Source organism: Ananas comosus, linkage group 5 (assembly GCF_001540865.1).
Source record: "Ananas comosus cultivar F153 linkage group 5, ASM154086v1, whole genome shotgun sequence".
In the NCBI taxonomy this organism is placed as follows: Eukaryota; Viridiplantae; Streptophyta; class Magnoliopsida; order Poales; family Bromeliaceae; genus Ananas; species Ananas comosus.
The window spans coordinates 4,137,278-4,151,053 of NC_033625.1; the positions used below are offsets into that span (position 1 = coordinate 4,137,278).

At 38.2% G+C, this 13,776-nt stretch overlaps 2 protein-coding genes across 2 annotated transcripts; one reads left to right on the forward strand and one right to left on the reverse strand.

Annotated features, from left to right (window-relative positions):
- On the forward strand, positions 224-8,914 carry LOC109711095 (pentatricopeptide repeat-containing protein At5g04780-like). Its single transcript, XM_020233996.1, is given in 10 exon segments — positions 224-588; positions 681-740; positions 1,311-1,433; positions 1,549-1,647; positions 1,799-1,871; positions 2,757-2,842; positions 4,128-4,211; positions 4,557-4,616; positions 4,868-5,089; positions 6,372-8,914. Coding segments are annotated over 10 exon segments (3,033 nt in total). The 5' UTR covers positions 224-477; the 3' UTR covers positions 8,487-8,914.
- Positions 11,717-12,536, reverse strand: LOC109710300. Its single transcript, XM_020232808.1, has one exon. It carries the CDS (start codon positions 12,534-12,536, stop codon positions 11,904-11,906), a length of 633 nt encoding a protein of 210 aa, XP_020088397.1. The 3' UTR covers positions 11,717-11,903.

Here is a 13,776-nt window from a genome sequence, read left to right on the forward strand (position 1 = left end):
ATCAATTTCCAAACTAAAAAATTATTATATATTTGATGATTAAATTTAATAAATTTGTTAAGAATTAACTGTTATTAATTAATTATGAAAATTACAAGGGGCAAACCGGCTCGAGCGGTCCACATCGGGTGCGTGCTCGTCGAAAAGGGACCGGACTCGACCGGTCCACATCCACTCGCCACGTCGGCACCCGGAGCCGAACCGGCCCAAGTGGATTCGGACCTTCCTCCTCCTTTTCGGACACATATAGAGAGAGAGACGGAGAGAGAGAGAGAAAGAGAGAGAGAGAGAGGAGTTGCTCCTCGGATCTCGCGATCTCCACTCCCAAATCTCACCTCTCCTCTCCCCCTCGATTTGACGAATCCATCTCCTCCTCTCCTCCCCTGATCCGATCCCCCTCGCCTCCCCCCCCGGTCTCGCTTTGGATCTGAATCTAGGGTTTCCGAACGCCCCCGCCACCCTTCTCCCTCCTCTCCCATGGCCCCCATCTCGCGGAGCCGTACATGTCGTCTCCCTCAGCTACGATATCTCTTCGTCGTCCTCCTCTTGCTCGCTTCCATCTGTGGCCCGCGAATCGTCTCCTCCGAGGTGATTGCAGCTTCTTTTCACTATATGCTTGTTAGCTAACATATTCGAGCTGGGAGCCAACTGATTCCTTTGTTGGATTTGATTTATTGTAGGGTTTAGAGCTCGACGATGATGAGGTGAAGGAGAATGAACCCTTGGATCGCCGCACCAAAGTGAGATAATTTTTTTTGTCCATAATTTCATGTATTTATTTATTTATTTGTGAGAAAGTTGCCTATATATGCTTGTAGAGTAGCGGAACCGTGGATCTGTCCATCAAAGGTTTATATAAAAGGTCCAAATTTGGAAATTTATCCTCTATGTCAGTTGACTGGCTAAATTTGACCCTTTTTTTTTCCTAATCAAATGGCCATTATGTCCTTAAGTAAATATCAGTTTGATTCATCTATTTCTTAATGCCTCAATTCTGTCATTCATGTTATTCTAAGTGTACCTCAAGTCCTAAGCCCTTCAAAACATCTCAAAAGTTCAAAATTTTCCATGGAATAATGGTCCCAAGGGCGAAAAATTAGCGGTCAAACTGACGATAATCAACCGTCAGGGACAACTCTGCAAAATTTTGCACATTAGATGGATGTATTTGAGTATTGACGCTTTGCAAAGAGAAATCTGAAACTTCCAAACTTTCGGAAAATATATTGGATTTTATTGTTCAAGAATCAGAGAGTTTGCATGAGTTTTTTTTCTTTTCCTCTAACTTTTGTCTATTAATTCTACTGCAGATGTTTCTTCATTCTTTCAGGAACAATACTACTAGTTGGAGCAATGGACTTCCCATACATCAAGATGGATTGGGGCTTTTTGATGCCTTCTTTGCTAGCTTGTCCATGATTATAGTCAGTGAGGTTGGCACCTGGCATTTGGTTCTTTTTTTTTTTTTTGGTGATTAATTTTGGTATGCTAGGTGCACTGTTATTTCATTATATTAGTTTCAAACTCTTAGTAATATTTCGTTTTTAGATCGGAGACGAAACATTTATAATTGCTGCTCTCATGGCGATGCGGCATCCCAAGTCAATTGTTTTATCTGGCGCTCTCGCTGCCTTGATTGTCATGACAGTAAGTTATGATGAATGTAACTTTAAAACATTGCCTCTTTGTTTACCAGGTCCTATTAATTTGCTTCCTAGTTTTTTTTTGTTTTTTTTTTTGTATATATAAAATTTTTGTGAAACTATGTCACTATGAACTGATATTTGTTGAATATTAGGTGCTATCTACTGGACTTGGTCGGATAGTGCCCAACTTGATATCGAGGAAACATACAAATAGTGCAGCTACAGGTACTTTATTCTCTCCAAGTTCAACTTATCAAAGTTCAACTTATCAATAAATAACTGTAGAACGCAGCGGAAGTATTCGGTTCGTACCTTTTGTGGAAGCGATTCGCGCAACAACGCGATGAGCCCGGATCGTTTAGATTGATTCACGTGTCCTCGGATCGTCCTTGAATGTCTTCTCACGCTCCAAACTCGCGGTGGATCGAACTACAAACGAGCACGATCGCAAATCCACCGTTCAAGTCCCTTTAGAATAATAGGTCAATGGAGGATGTGGTTTCTCTCTATTATTTTTTTATTCTCTCTTTTTCCGTTCTTTCCGTATATTCCGTTACATGTGGGATCGCCCGTCTATTTATAAGGAATTCCAAAATCCTAATAGCGTTAGAGATAAGGCCAAATCGGTTATTATTTGTTATCCTAATATGATTAGATTTATCTCTAATTAGCTTTCCAATTTGAAAGCGAGATTAATCCTAATCCAATTAGATAACATAATATCCGTCGGATCGAACCCGCTTATGGGCGTACCCGATTCGATTTAACCGAATGCCAACAATAACAATATGCTTTAGTGCTTATTTCCTATTGAATAATAAAGGCTCTCATATAAAAATGGAAGGCTGCCCTGTTACTTCAATGAATAAGATATTAGGATATGGGTAACAACACTAGATGAAGTGCTTTATATATCTGGTTAAGAAATAGTTCTAAGAGACTTCTCTTTTTCACTTTTTTTTTTTTTTTTTTTTTCTGGGGTCCGGATATGCTCAGTTTTTTGTATAAGACTTAGGGCTCACCGCTTTGAACTTTCAACTTTAAGGATCATTTTGTTATTTGAGGCATTCCTTTTGTTATTAATTTACCTTTTCGTGTTTTACAATGCAGTGCTTTATGCATTCTTTGGATTACGGTTGCTTTACATTGCTTGGAGATCAGATTCAAAGTCTTCACAAAAGAAGGAGATAGAAGAAGTATGCAAGCACATTATTTAGATTTTAGAAGCCCTATTATTTTTGTTGGACAATTTCCTGTTGATTTGTTATCGGCTTCCTTTTAAGTTGAATAAGAGTGCTTATCCCTAGCCAGCTTTAATGAGAATGCTCTATTAAATGCTATTTAGGTGATAAAGAAGAAAGAAAATGATGTGTCATTCCTTAGTTAGCTTCCTCTGGAGTTAACCTGTTTCTAGGGAATTCTTGTTCAAAAATTACCTCTTACACAGAATATTAGGGTATTGCCATAACTTAATGTTGCATCACAGCTTATGATAAACAGGATCAGAAAGTTATGTTGGATATTTGGCCTCTCGATCTATTCATCCTATCTCCTTCAACATGACTGTCAGCCCAACTTTAGTATCCATGTTATTATAGTCATTTATTAAACCTAACATCTAAGGGAATTTCCTTTCGATGCCTTCTATTTGGTCCCAGCTCATTGTAAGGTACTTCCTAGATTGAAAGGTATCAGTTGGTAGCAGATTCTGATAATACACTTTTTACTACAATTGATGCTATAGCCACAGTTGCGAGGAACAGGGAAATATTGAAGTCCTATTGATATATGTGTTTTGTTCTGGGCTTCTAGCAGTGTGATTATAATACTTCGCATTGATTTATTATATTAGATATATCTTTTTTATTCTCTGCTATTTCATGAATTATGATACCTGGGTGAAAACTTGTGTGCTGCTATAAGAGAATATTCTTGCATATATTTGATGTTGGCTATTGCTGCTGAGATTCTTCTCATAGGTTTGTTTTATATCCAAGATGACACACAAGATAATCGCAATAAATGAAAAATGGTAGAAAAAACCAGTTACAGCGCATGTTTCTTTTGACTGAATAATGACTAACCAATTTCACAAGCTGGTTTTTTGTTGGAATTGCTTAATGTAGGAGTTTCCATATTGGAAATGGTTAAGAAGATTGCTTTCCCAAATTTTTAATTTGACACTACAGCTGCTTGGTTTTTCAACTGAAAAACTTCTTGTCATCCTTTTCGTCCCTATTAGTTCTAATGTGTGATTTATTTAAGCTTTGAAGTATGTTTTGACAACAAATGCAGGCTTGCCAGCTGGAAACTCTATTTGTATTGTTATTATTGATATTATAATAAGCACATTCTTGTTAATCCTGTTGAACGTTGCTTGCTATTTTATTGGGAATTGACACTTATTATTAACATATTTGCAGTTGTTTAGTTCTGGAGAACTTGTTTCATAAATCGACTTCTTTGACCAAAATAATGCAGGTGGAGGAAAAGCTCGAGGCAGGGCAAGGGAAAACAACATTCCGACGCATATTTTCGAGGTTTTGTACACCTATTTTCTTAGAGGTACATTTCCCTCTATACATTTTCAACCTGTCCTTTTTTTTTTAATACGGTTGTTCATGCTTTAGGATGTACGCTTGTTTTTGTTTTTGTTTTTTCGTGGGGATGATTCTGAATAATATACAAAGAATGTATGAATTCAATCTCATGCCTTTAGTCGGTCTATCTCAGCCATTAACAGCGCAGAGCTGCATATTTCTCCCTTGATCTCTTTTATTTCTTAGTCAGCATCGCAAGAGCAAAATGTTCATTGACTCTTATTTCTGTATAGTTTTCACCTAAATTTACCAAGTAAACAATAAATATGAGTTTGTTTGGTAAACTAACTATTGCTTATGCTATGTCCAGTCCTTTGTTTTGACTTTTCTGGCCGAATGGGGTGATCGCAGCCAGATAGCAACTATTGCGGTAAGCATTACAACTATTTAATTTGTTTTGCGGGTAAATTTTTCCATTGTGGTTTCCTTGTTCGCATTACAACTATTTAATTTGTTTTGCGGGTAAATTTTTCCATTGTGGTTTCCTTGTTCGCACTTTGATTTGTTGCATTCTTTGTAGCAGGTTGCTTTCTAGTGCAACATAGCTCATCAATTAAATTACATGGTTTTGAATTTAACATTTGGACTAATTTAACATTTCTGACTTTCCCCGCCACGCAGCTTGCAACCCACAAGAACGCAATCGGGGTTGCCGTTGGGGCGACCCTGGGGCACACAATTTGTACATCCTTTGCGGTGGTAGGTGGCAGCATGCTCGCCTCCAAAATCTCTCAAGGCACTGTTGCCACCATCGGCGGCCTCCTCTTTCTAGGGTTTTCCCTCTCTTCCTACTTCTACCCCCCATTGTGATTGTAACTTGTCATCTGATTCTTCTTCTCTGTTGTTGTTGTTGTTGTTTTTGTTGTTGTTGTTGTTGTTCTTTTAGCATCATTTTGATCACTAGTAAGCCAGCAAAAAATTAGGTTCAATATGCAGCACATTCGTTATGTACGACATGCAGTAAGTTGATTTATTTAAGTGAAATTACACACACACTGGATCCTTGATGCCTCCTTCTCATCCTGTAATAGTATAACAGCAAAGTATACGAAAGTGCTTTCTTTTGGTGACTAGATGCCTACCTATATATGCCTTTTTAGGGTTCCACTTTTTTATTTAAGTTCCATTTTTAATATATGGTTGGTTTGACTGTGTAGCTAAATTTTCTAGGTTATATATTCCTAAGCCTTTCTTCCAGTGTGGAGTTGTTTGCTACATTTTCATTTAGTCCACTTCTCCCTCTCTCGTGTGTGTGTGTGTGTGTGTTGTGGGGGGGTGGGGGTTGGGGCGGGGGTGGCGCGTGCGCGCGTGTTGTTGTTGTTGTTGTTGTTGTTGTTGTTTTTTGAGGAAATAGTATAGTGCTCGTATGACCGCGTGGTTAGAACAAGGCCCCAGTAACTTTGGGCGAGCTTGGCATTGTCTCTCTCTCTCTCTCTTCCACGTGAAAAGCCGTTCCATTGGAATTTTCTTCATTGTATTTGTTGTGATCATTTTAATCTTCGAAATGCTATATATATATATATATATATATATGCTTAACTAATATTCGCAGGGATATATAATTTTTAAATTTACGTTATATTCAGAAAATTGCTTCTTTTCCCAACCGAACCTTGTAAATTTAGTCCATGTTTGGTAAATTCGGGTACAGCCACCGCGAATTTCCAGTGTATGACGCGTTACGCTGATGCCCAATTCGGAATCTGCACCGTTTCCCTACCGTTTAACTACAGTAAACACAAATCTCAAAGCAGTAATAGATTCTCCGAATCAAAAACAAAAAAGAAAAACCAACCACGTGCGCGGCACGTGCCTACTAGCACCTTACATAGTAAGAATTCCATCCCCTTCATCGTCCATCCTGGCGCGCGCGAACGGCGGGGTCGCCCGGGAGACGCTTCCGCGCATGACGCTCCCTCCATGCAGAACAGTAGCCGTTACTCCTTCCGCCCGTTTAAATTTCCCGCGCATTTTTTTACGCCTCTTAACCTCTCCTCTCTCCCCAGCGCCATTCCCCCTCCCTCCCTCCCTCCAATCCCTTCACCTCGCTCCGCAATATCGCGCCTCTCCTCCCTCTCCCTCTCCCCCCGAAAACCCCCTCGCATCCTTCATTGCTTCGCTCAAGAACCCGTCGCCCGCCGCCGCCCTTTCGGACGTCGAGCTCCTCCATTCGAGAGCAATCAAGGTCGGGTTCGCTCGAAACCGCCGAGTGGGCGCCGGGCTCCTTAACCAATACGTCAAAATTGGATCTTTGGGCCTCGCACGTAAGCTGTTTGAAGAAATTCCCAACAGAGATGTTCCTGCATGGACGGTTCTCATTTCGGGTTATTCTCGAAATGGACGGAACGAGACGGGGCTGCAGCTATTTCATCGGATGCTAGACGAGGGGGTTCAACCGAATGGCTTCACTCTTTCTAGTGTTTTGAAGTGTTGTGCAGGAATTAGCGACGTAGAAAATGGTAAGAGGATTCATGGGTGGATTGTGAGAAATGGGATTGTTTTGGATGTCGTGCTGCATAACTCAATCCTTGACATGTACACTAAATGTGGCACTTTCGAACATGTGAAGAGATATTTCCACATGATGATGGAGAAGGATTCTGTTTCATGGAATATTATGATTGCCGCCCATTTGGAGATTGGTGATATTGATGGATCGATGGACTTATTCGCACATTCGCCGTTTCAGGACGTTTCGAGTTGGAATACAATCGTTAGCGGGCTGGTGCGAAATGGATTTGACGAGATGGCCCTCAAGCTTCTCGATCAAATGGTAAGAACCGGACCGAGGTTTAATCAATTCACTTTCTCTACGGCTTTGGCACTGTCAGGTAAATTATCTTTGCTGCACTTAGGCAGGGAACTTCACAATCGAATATTGAGAATCGGGTACGAGCAAGATGCATATGTTACAAACTCTCTGATAGACATGTATTGCAAATGTAACCAGATGGAAGCTTCATCCATTATATTCAATTCCTCGTCATTATTTGCTACTAATTCAACGGCAAAGACCATTTCATGGAGCACGATGATGGCTGGATTTGTCCAAAGTGGTCGAAATGAAGAGGCTCTCGAGCTTTTCCTCAGTATGCAAAGAGGAGGCGTCACTTTGGACCAATTTACTCTCACTAGCTGTGTCACAGCTTGTGCTGATGCTGGAATTTTAGAGCAAGGGAGGCAGGTACATTCTTGTATTGAGAAACTAGGGCACGGTTTTGATGTACACTTAGCATCGGCTATCACTTACATGTATGCTAAATGTGGTAGTTTAGAAGATGCTGATAAAATTTTTCGCCACACCGATAATAGGAATGTCGTTCTTTGGACTTCAATGCTGTGCTCCTATTCTTTGCATGGGCAGGGGAGGCCGGCTGTTGAGCTTTTCGACAGGATGTTGGGAGAGAAAATAATCCCGAACGAAATTAGTTTTATTGGTGTTTTGTCAGCTTGTAGTCATAGTGGGTTGGTTACAGAAGGGTATCGATATTTTAGATTAATGAAGGAAACTTACGGGATAAGTCCCAGTGTAGAGCACTATACTTGTATAGTTGATCTCTATGGTAGATCCGGATTCCTTGATAGGGCCAAACAGTTCATTTATGAATATAAAATAAGCCATTATGCTGTTGTTTGGAGAGCATTTTTATCGGCATGCCGTGCTCATAATTACATCAAAGATGCAATATTGGCATCTGAAAAGTTGGTTGAGCTTGAACCATATGATGCAGGATCCTACATTTTGTTGTCAAATTTATATGCAACTAAAAGGAAATGGGAAGATACATTTGAATTGAGAAGTTTAATGCATGAAAGAGGGGTTAGAAAACAACCTGGTCAATCTTGGATTCAAATAAAGAACATGATTCACACATTTGTTGTGGGGGATAAGTCACATCCCAAAGCCAATGAAATTTATTCTTATTTAAATAAATTGATCGCAAGGTTGAAGGAAATGGGGTATTTGAGTAGAACGGATTTGGTTCTTCATGATGTAGAAGAAGAACAAAGAGAGTCGGCATTGAATTTCCATAGTGAGAAGCTAGCTATTGCTTTTGGGATCATTTCCACCCCTAGAAAAACACCTCTTAGGGTCATGAAAAATTTGCGTGTCTGCGAGGACTGTCATGAAGTTATTAAGTATATAAGCCAAGTCACGGAGAGGGAGATAATTCTTCGAGATACACACCGCTTTCATCATTTTAAGCATGCAAAGTGTTCCTGTGAAGATTTCTGGTGAACGAGCTCAGATATTCATGACTATTTTACTTTGTTATTTGAGATGAAGCAAATTCATGAAGGTATGTACCAAAGCTCGCATCTTAGATTTGCCGGATTATGAAATAGGCATATATGTGGTCTTTTTTATTACTTTTAATTCCATTTCACACCATAGAGCATTCAAGAACATAATTTCATCGTATTAGAGGACGCGCATTCACACAGAAGCTTTATGAAAGTGCTTGAATGCTATATGCCAAACTTTTTTAGCTGCTCTTTTAGCTGACTGCAGAAATTTGTCATCTGTTTTCTGAAGAAACTACAAGGTGATTTATGTTATTGCAAGAAAGAGGGGTATTCCTCTGTCATCGCTGAGCCGAGTGCTTAGGATCTGCGGCTTTGGAGGCATCATTTGTCATATCAGGATTAATTCGTTTTTTAAAAAAGGTATTTTAAATTAAAGCAAATCACACATTGTTATCATTTTATTATGCTTTTCTGATTAAAATTATCATATTGTCCTTGATGCAATGGCATGTTAACTAGTAAGAGGGACGAGTTGGTTGTATTTTAGATATGATTTTCCTATTGGCATTATTCTCATAATCATATAGTCGACATAGATTAAATATTGATTGAGATAAATAGTGCCTGATTAAAATTATCATATTGTCCTTGATGCAATGGCATGTTAACTAGTAAGAATTCTAAATTGGTTGTATTTTAGATATGATTTTCCTATTGGCATTATTCTCATAATCATATAGTCGACATAGATTAAATATTGATTGAGATAAATAGTGCCTGGATTGATGCAATATAAGAAATTCTATAGTGGCGTAGAACTTTGCGAATACAGAGAATTTTACATACTGTAATTTTAGAGAAGTATACACCCAATTTAGAATAATGTAGGCACAAGAGGAAATTTTTTACATTTTTTTTGTTCTCTGTTTCTCTCTCTTTTAATCTTGTGATATATTTGTTGGAGATTGATCATATTATCCAGTGGAGGGGAACAAAAAAGGAAAACATTTTAGTAGAAATATTTGTGTTACTGAGAGCATCTAATTAATTAGTATCATCATGCTTATATAAGCACTAAGTATATCTAATTAGGAACCGAGATACTAAACAAATCTGTTTTTTTTGGCATTTTACAGGACAAATACATTATATCTTTTGAGAATTCTAACTTTCTTGCCCTGTAGAAAACAAAAACAGTTCTGTCGATATCATTGTGCCCAGAAAAACTCCCAGTAGTCGATCTTCTCGCCGAGAAGACGGTAACGGTGGCGCCTCTGCCAGCATTTAGTGGCGATTCCAAGGAACCGTTTGCATTGCTCCACCGGGAGGTCCCCGACCACGCGCTTCCCGCCAGCCCTCGTCGTCTTGTATAGCACCGCGTCCTTGATCTCGTATAAGCACCCGCCGCGGTCGACGCGGCAGTTCGACGCGTCCGGCCACTCCACGTCGAAAATTCGTACTTTGGACGCGTAGTTGCCCTTGTATCCGTAGTAGCACTCGATGAAGAAAGGCCGCTTCGTCGGCGTGAAGAGCTGCTCATCCACGACACCTGGCTTTAGGTAGAAGTCCTTGAAGAAGATTGTTTCACCGAGGATTCGGATGCGGCACTTGAGGGCGACCTCGTCCGCCATCCGGCTCACAATGACAATGTTGTGCAACTCGGAGAGGGCTGAAGGGACGACGACGACGAGGATCGCAAGTAGGAGAAGGCCGCGGCCGTGCCCCCGCTTAGCCATTGTTTAACTTTTGGATCTCTGGACTACTTCTTGATATATGCTATACAAGAAATTGGTGTCTGATTCTGATCCTCTATATATATGCCGATAAAGACAAGAAAACCGCCTGACTTATGGCTCATTTATAAACAGATAACTGAATTCGCAAAAATTTGCATTTCAGTACTTAAACTTTCTGAAAATATAATTTTGGTAAATATAGATGTGTGGAAGGAGCAGGTGCAGGTAATAATTTCTCAAGTAGCTATCCTTACTGCAAGATATTAAATTCGAAATTGTTTACAAAATTATTAGGTACTAAAATGCAAACTTTCAAAGTTTCCTCACCTGTTTAACAAATGTGCCTCATAGTTTAGGTAACCCCTATGTGTTGTTTTTGTTCTTAATTTCCTATAATAAGTAGAGGAACATTAAGAAGTGTAATTTTCAACTAAAGAACACAACAAATGTATTAATTTGTTATGTTACTTGAAATTAAATTGTGATAAATACATAGCAACTTAATTATAAAGTGTTGTCGTGTTTTGAATTCGGAGGCGTTTATTATTGTCCTTTAAACATTTCCTAGGGGCTTTCGCGAGAAAATACCCAAAAAGAAAATTAAAAAGCATAATAATAAAGATAATGTGTGATTAGACTTTAATTGAAGTAGTAAGAGTACAAGGTTGTTCGATTCTTAGAGCTTAATGATTAAGTTATTGGTATCAATAACTAAACTATTTTACCATTCAATTTTCAAAAGATTTTACTGTAATTTTAGATGGATAATATCGTATTTAATTCTGGGTGTAAAATCTATACAATAATCTTAATACTATAAGAAAAAAAAATGGGATAACTTCAAAAACCCCCTCTGTGGTTTCGTACTTTCTCACTTTAGTGCCATGTGGTTTAAAGTGTATCAATTTGCCCCCCATGTGGTTTCGTTTCTCTTTTTTTTTTTTATCAATTTTATTAATTTTTTTTCTTAAATAAGCGACAAAATTAAAATTAAAGAATACTAAAGTAAATATTTGGTAAATCTAGATGGGTATCTGAAGTTTTTTGTATATAATTTAACGAAATATTAAGAAAAAAGCTATAGAAAAGATAAAAATAAAACCACGGGGCAAATTGATACACTTTAAACCATAGGGTACTAAAGTGAAAAAATGTGAAACCACAAGGGAGTTTTTTGAAGTTTTCCCAAAAAAAATTGATAAATAAATACAAGGACTAATCCTGTTGTTGAAATTTAGATTAGTTGCGATGTTACTGCGTCTTTTCCTTTGTTTATCCAATTTTGTGTTTACTCCTCAAAACCACAGTTTGAACACGTTTTTTCTAAAATTGTATAATTTAATTTTTATAAAAGCAAATTGCTCAAAATATAAAAAATCATTTTTTTTTTCAAATCTTATTAAATTTCTTTCAAGTATGCTCTTGTCGTGTATATAATCATTGATGAGTCAAGCACAGTTAATACAATTACATGCTTAATACTTCATGCAAGTAATTAATTAATCAATTAATTAATTTAAAAAATGTTGTGCCTTCTCAATCATACATGTACTGTGTAGATACATACTATTCATTTTTATCTGTGTGGATCTTTCGGCAGTCTCTTAAATCGCGCAGATGCTGTGATTTTACGTGAACGTACACATGCGCGGGCATCGCGAAATTCTAGTTGGTTAACTACTCGTCCACCATTGCCAGCGGCTGATGACGCGACCGACGAAGGGGTGGCTGTGAGGCTTCTGCCGGCAGTCATAGGCAAAGAAGAGGAACCACTTGCACTGCTTTGCCGGCAAGTCGCCGACCACCTGCTTCCCGCCGCTCCGCGTGATGTTGTACATCACCGAGTCCGCATCGATCAGGATCCGGCAGCCGTCGTTCTTTACCCTGCACTGGTCGGCGTCCGGCCGCAGCGAGTTGAAGATCACGACGTCGGCTGCGAAGTTTCCTCGGTAAGCGTAGTAGCAGCTGACGGCGTAGCCGTGAGAGAGAGCCTTGTCAGACAGGCGGAAGTACTTGCGGCGGGCCTCGTTAGTCTGGAGGGAGAAGCTCTGGAAGTAGTCGTCGCTGCTGCCCGGCGTCCAGGTCTTGCAGCTGAGGCTCACATCCTGCGGCATGTGGCTCATGAGGACTAGTAAGAAGCTGTCCGGCGGCGGCGGCGGCAGCCGTTGGGCAGCGCCGAGTAGAAGGTTGTCGAAATGTTCGTCAGCACCGACGGCAGCAAGATGCAGGAGAAAGAAAAACAGGAGGAGGACGTGCGGCCTGCTGCTGCTGCTGCTGCTGCTGCTGCTGCTGCTCATGGTGGCCATTGTCAAGTTCTTAGTATTTTGTGAAGGTGTAATGAATGTTGGTGGATTAATTGCTTGGGTGCATACATATGTAGTCACTATAAAAGGAGCGAATTTGTTGTTATTTTTTAGCAATTAGTTAATTTGTTGCAAATTTCTCTCTTCACTTTATCATCTACCACACATTTGTAACCCCCATCCATCTCTCTCTCTCTCTCTCTCTCTCTCTCGAGCAAAGTTTGTTGTGCAGGTAAAATGCCAACTACATATGGAAGCTTCAAAGTTCCAGCTTTGCAAAACTAGAATGGGTGAAATATAGCTCCCTGTAAACATGTTTATAATAAATGGTAAATATATTTTTATAAAATTTAATTTTTTATATTTATTTCTATAAGTGATATTTATATTTATTCTTCTGGTTTGTTATTATTAGAGTATTATTTATTTTTTAACAGATGATAAGTGAAATAATATTTTTGTCATTATAAATGTACCTTTAAAAAATGTCAACTATTAGAATCGTGCCGAAATATTCTTTAAAAAATCTTCGACAATTATCTCCTTTCTTTCTACCATTATAAATAACACATAAGAGAGTAGAAAGATGAATTTATCTCATTCACTAATAAGAGTTAAGTATTTTATCTATGGTTTACTATATTTTTCTAATAGATCCTAGCTAATAGCAAGAGTATATTTAAAAACATTAGAACTTTTGTAAAGATAAATATAAAAAATTAAACTTTGTCGAAAAATATCTGCTATTCTATATATTTATAGGGAGCTGTATGTAGTTAACCCAACTAGAATTGATAGCTATACATATATTTCACCATTTTTTTAAAAGGTAGCATGGTATCTGTTTCGTTTATTTATTATTTTTTTTATAAATAAATATAGTTAAAAATATAAAATAAGTATATTTTGAACTTAAATTTTTATCTTTAAATACCAAACATCAAATTATTTACTACTCATGCACATATTTCATTATTACCTAAAAAATTAATAATAAAGCTGAGATTTCATTACAGTTAATAGTACTGATTGTGGCAATTACATCAGTGCTTGTTACATTTACCAAGGATACTAGGACAATAATTCATTATCTTCCATTATAGATATATATATTTATATATAGGAATAACAATAATCGATCAAAAAACTCCATATGCCTCATACAAAAAAACAAAAACTAATAATTAAAAAAAAAATCTTTTATATAAAAATTATCATGTACCGTGGCTAATTAGGTAGATCA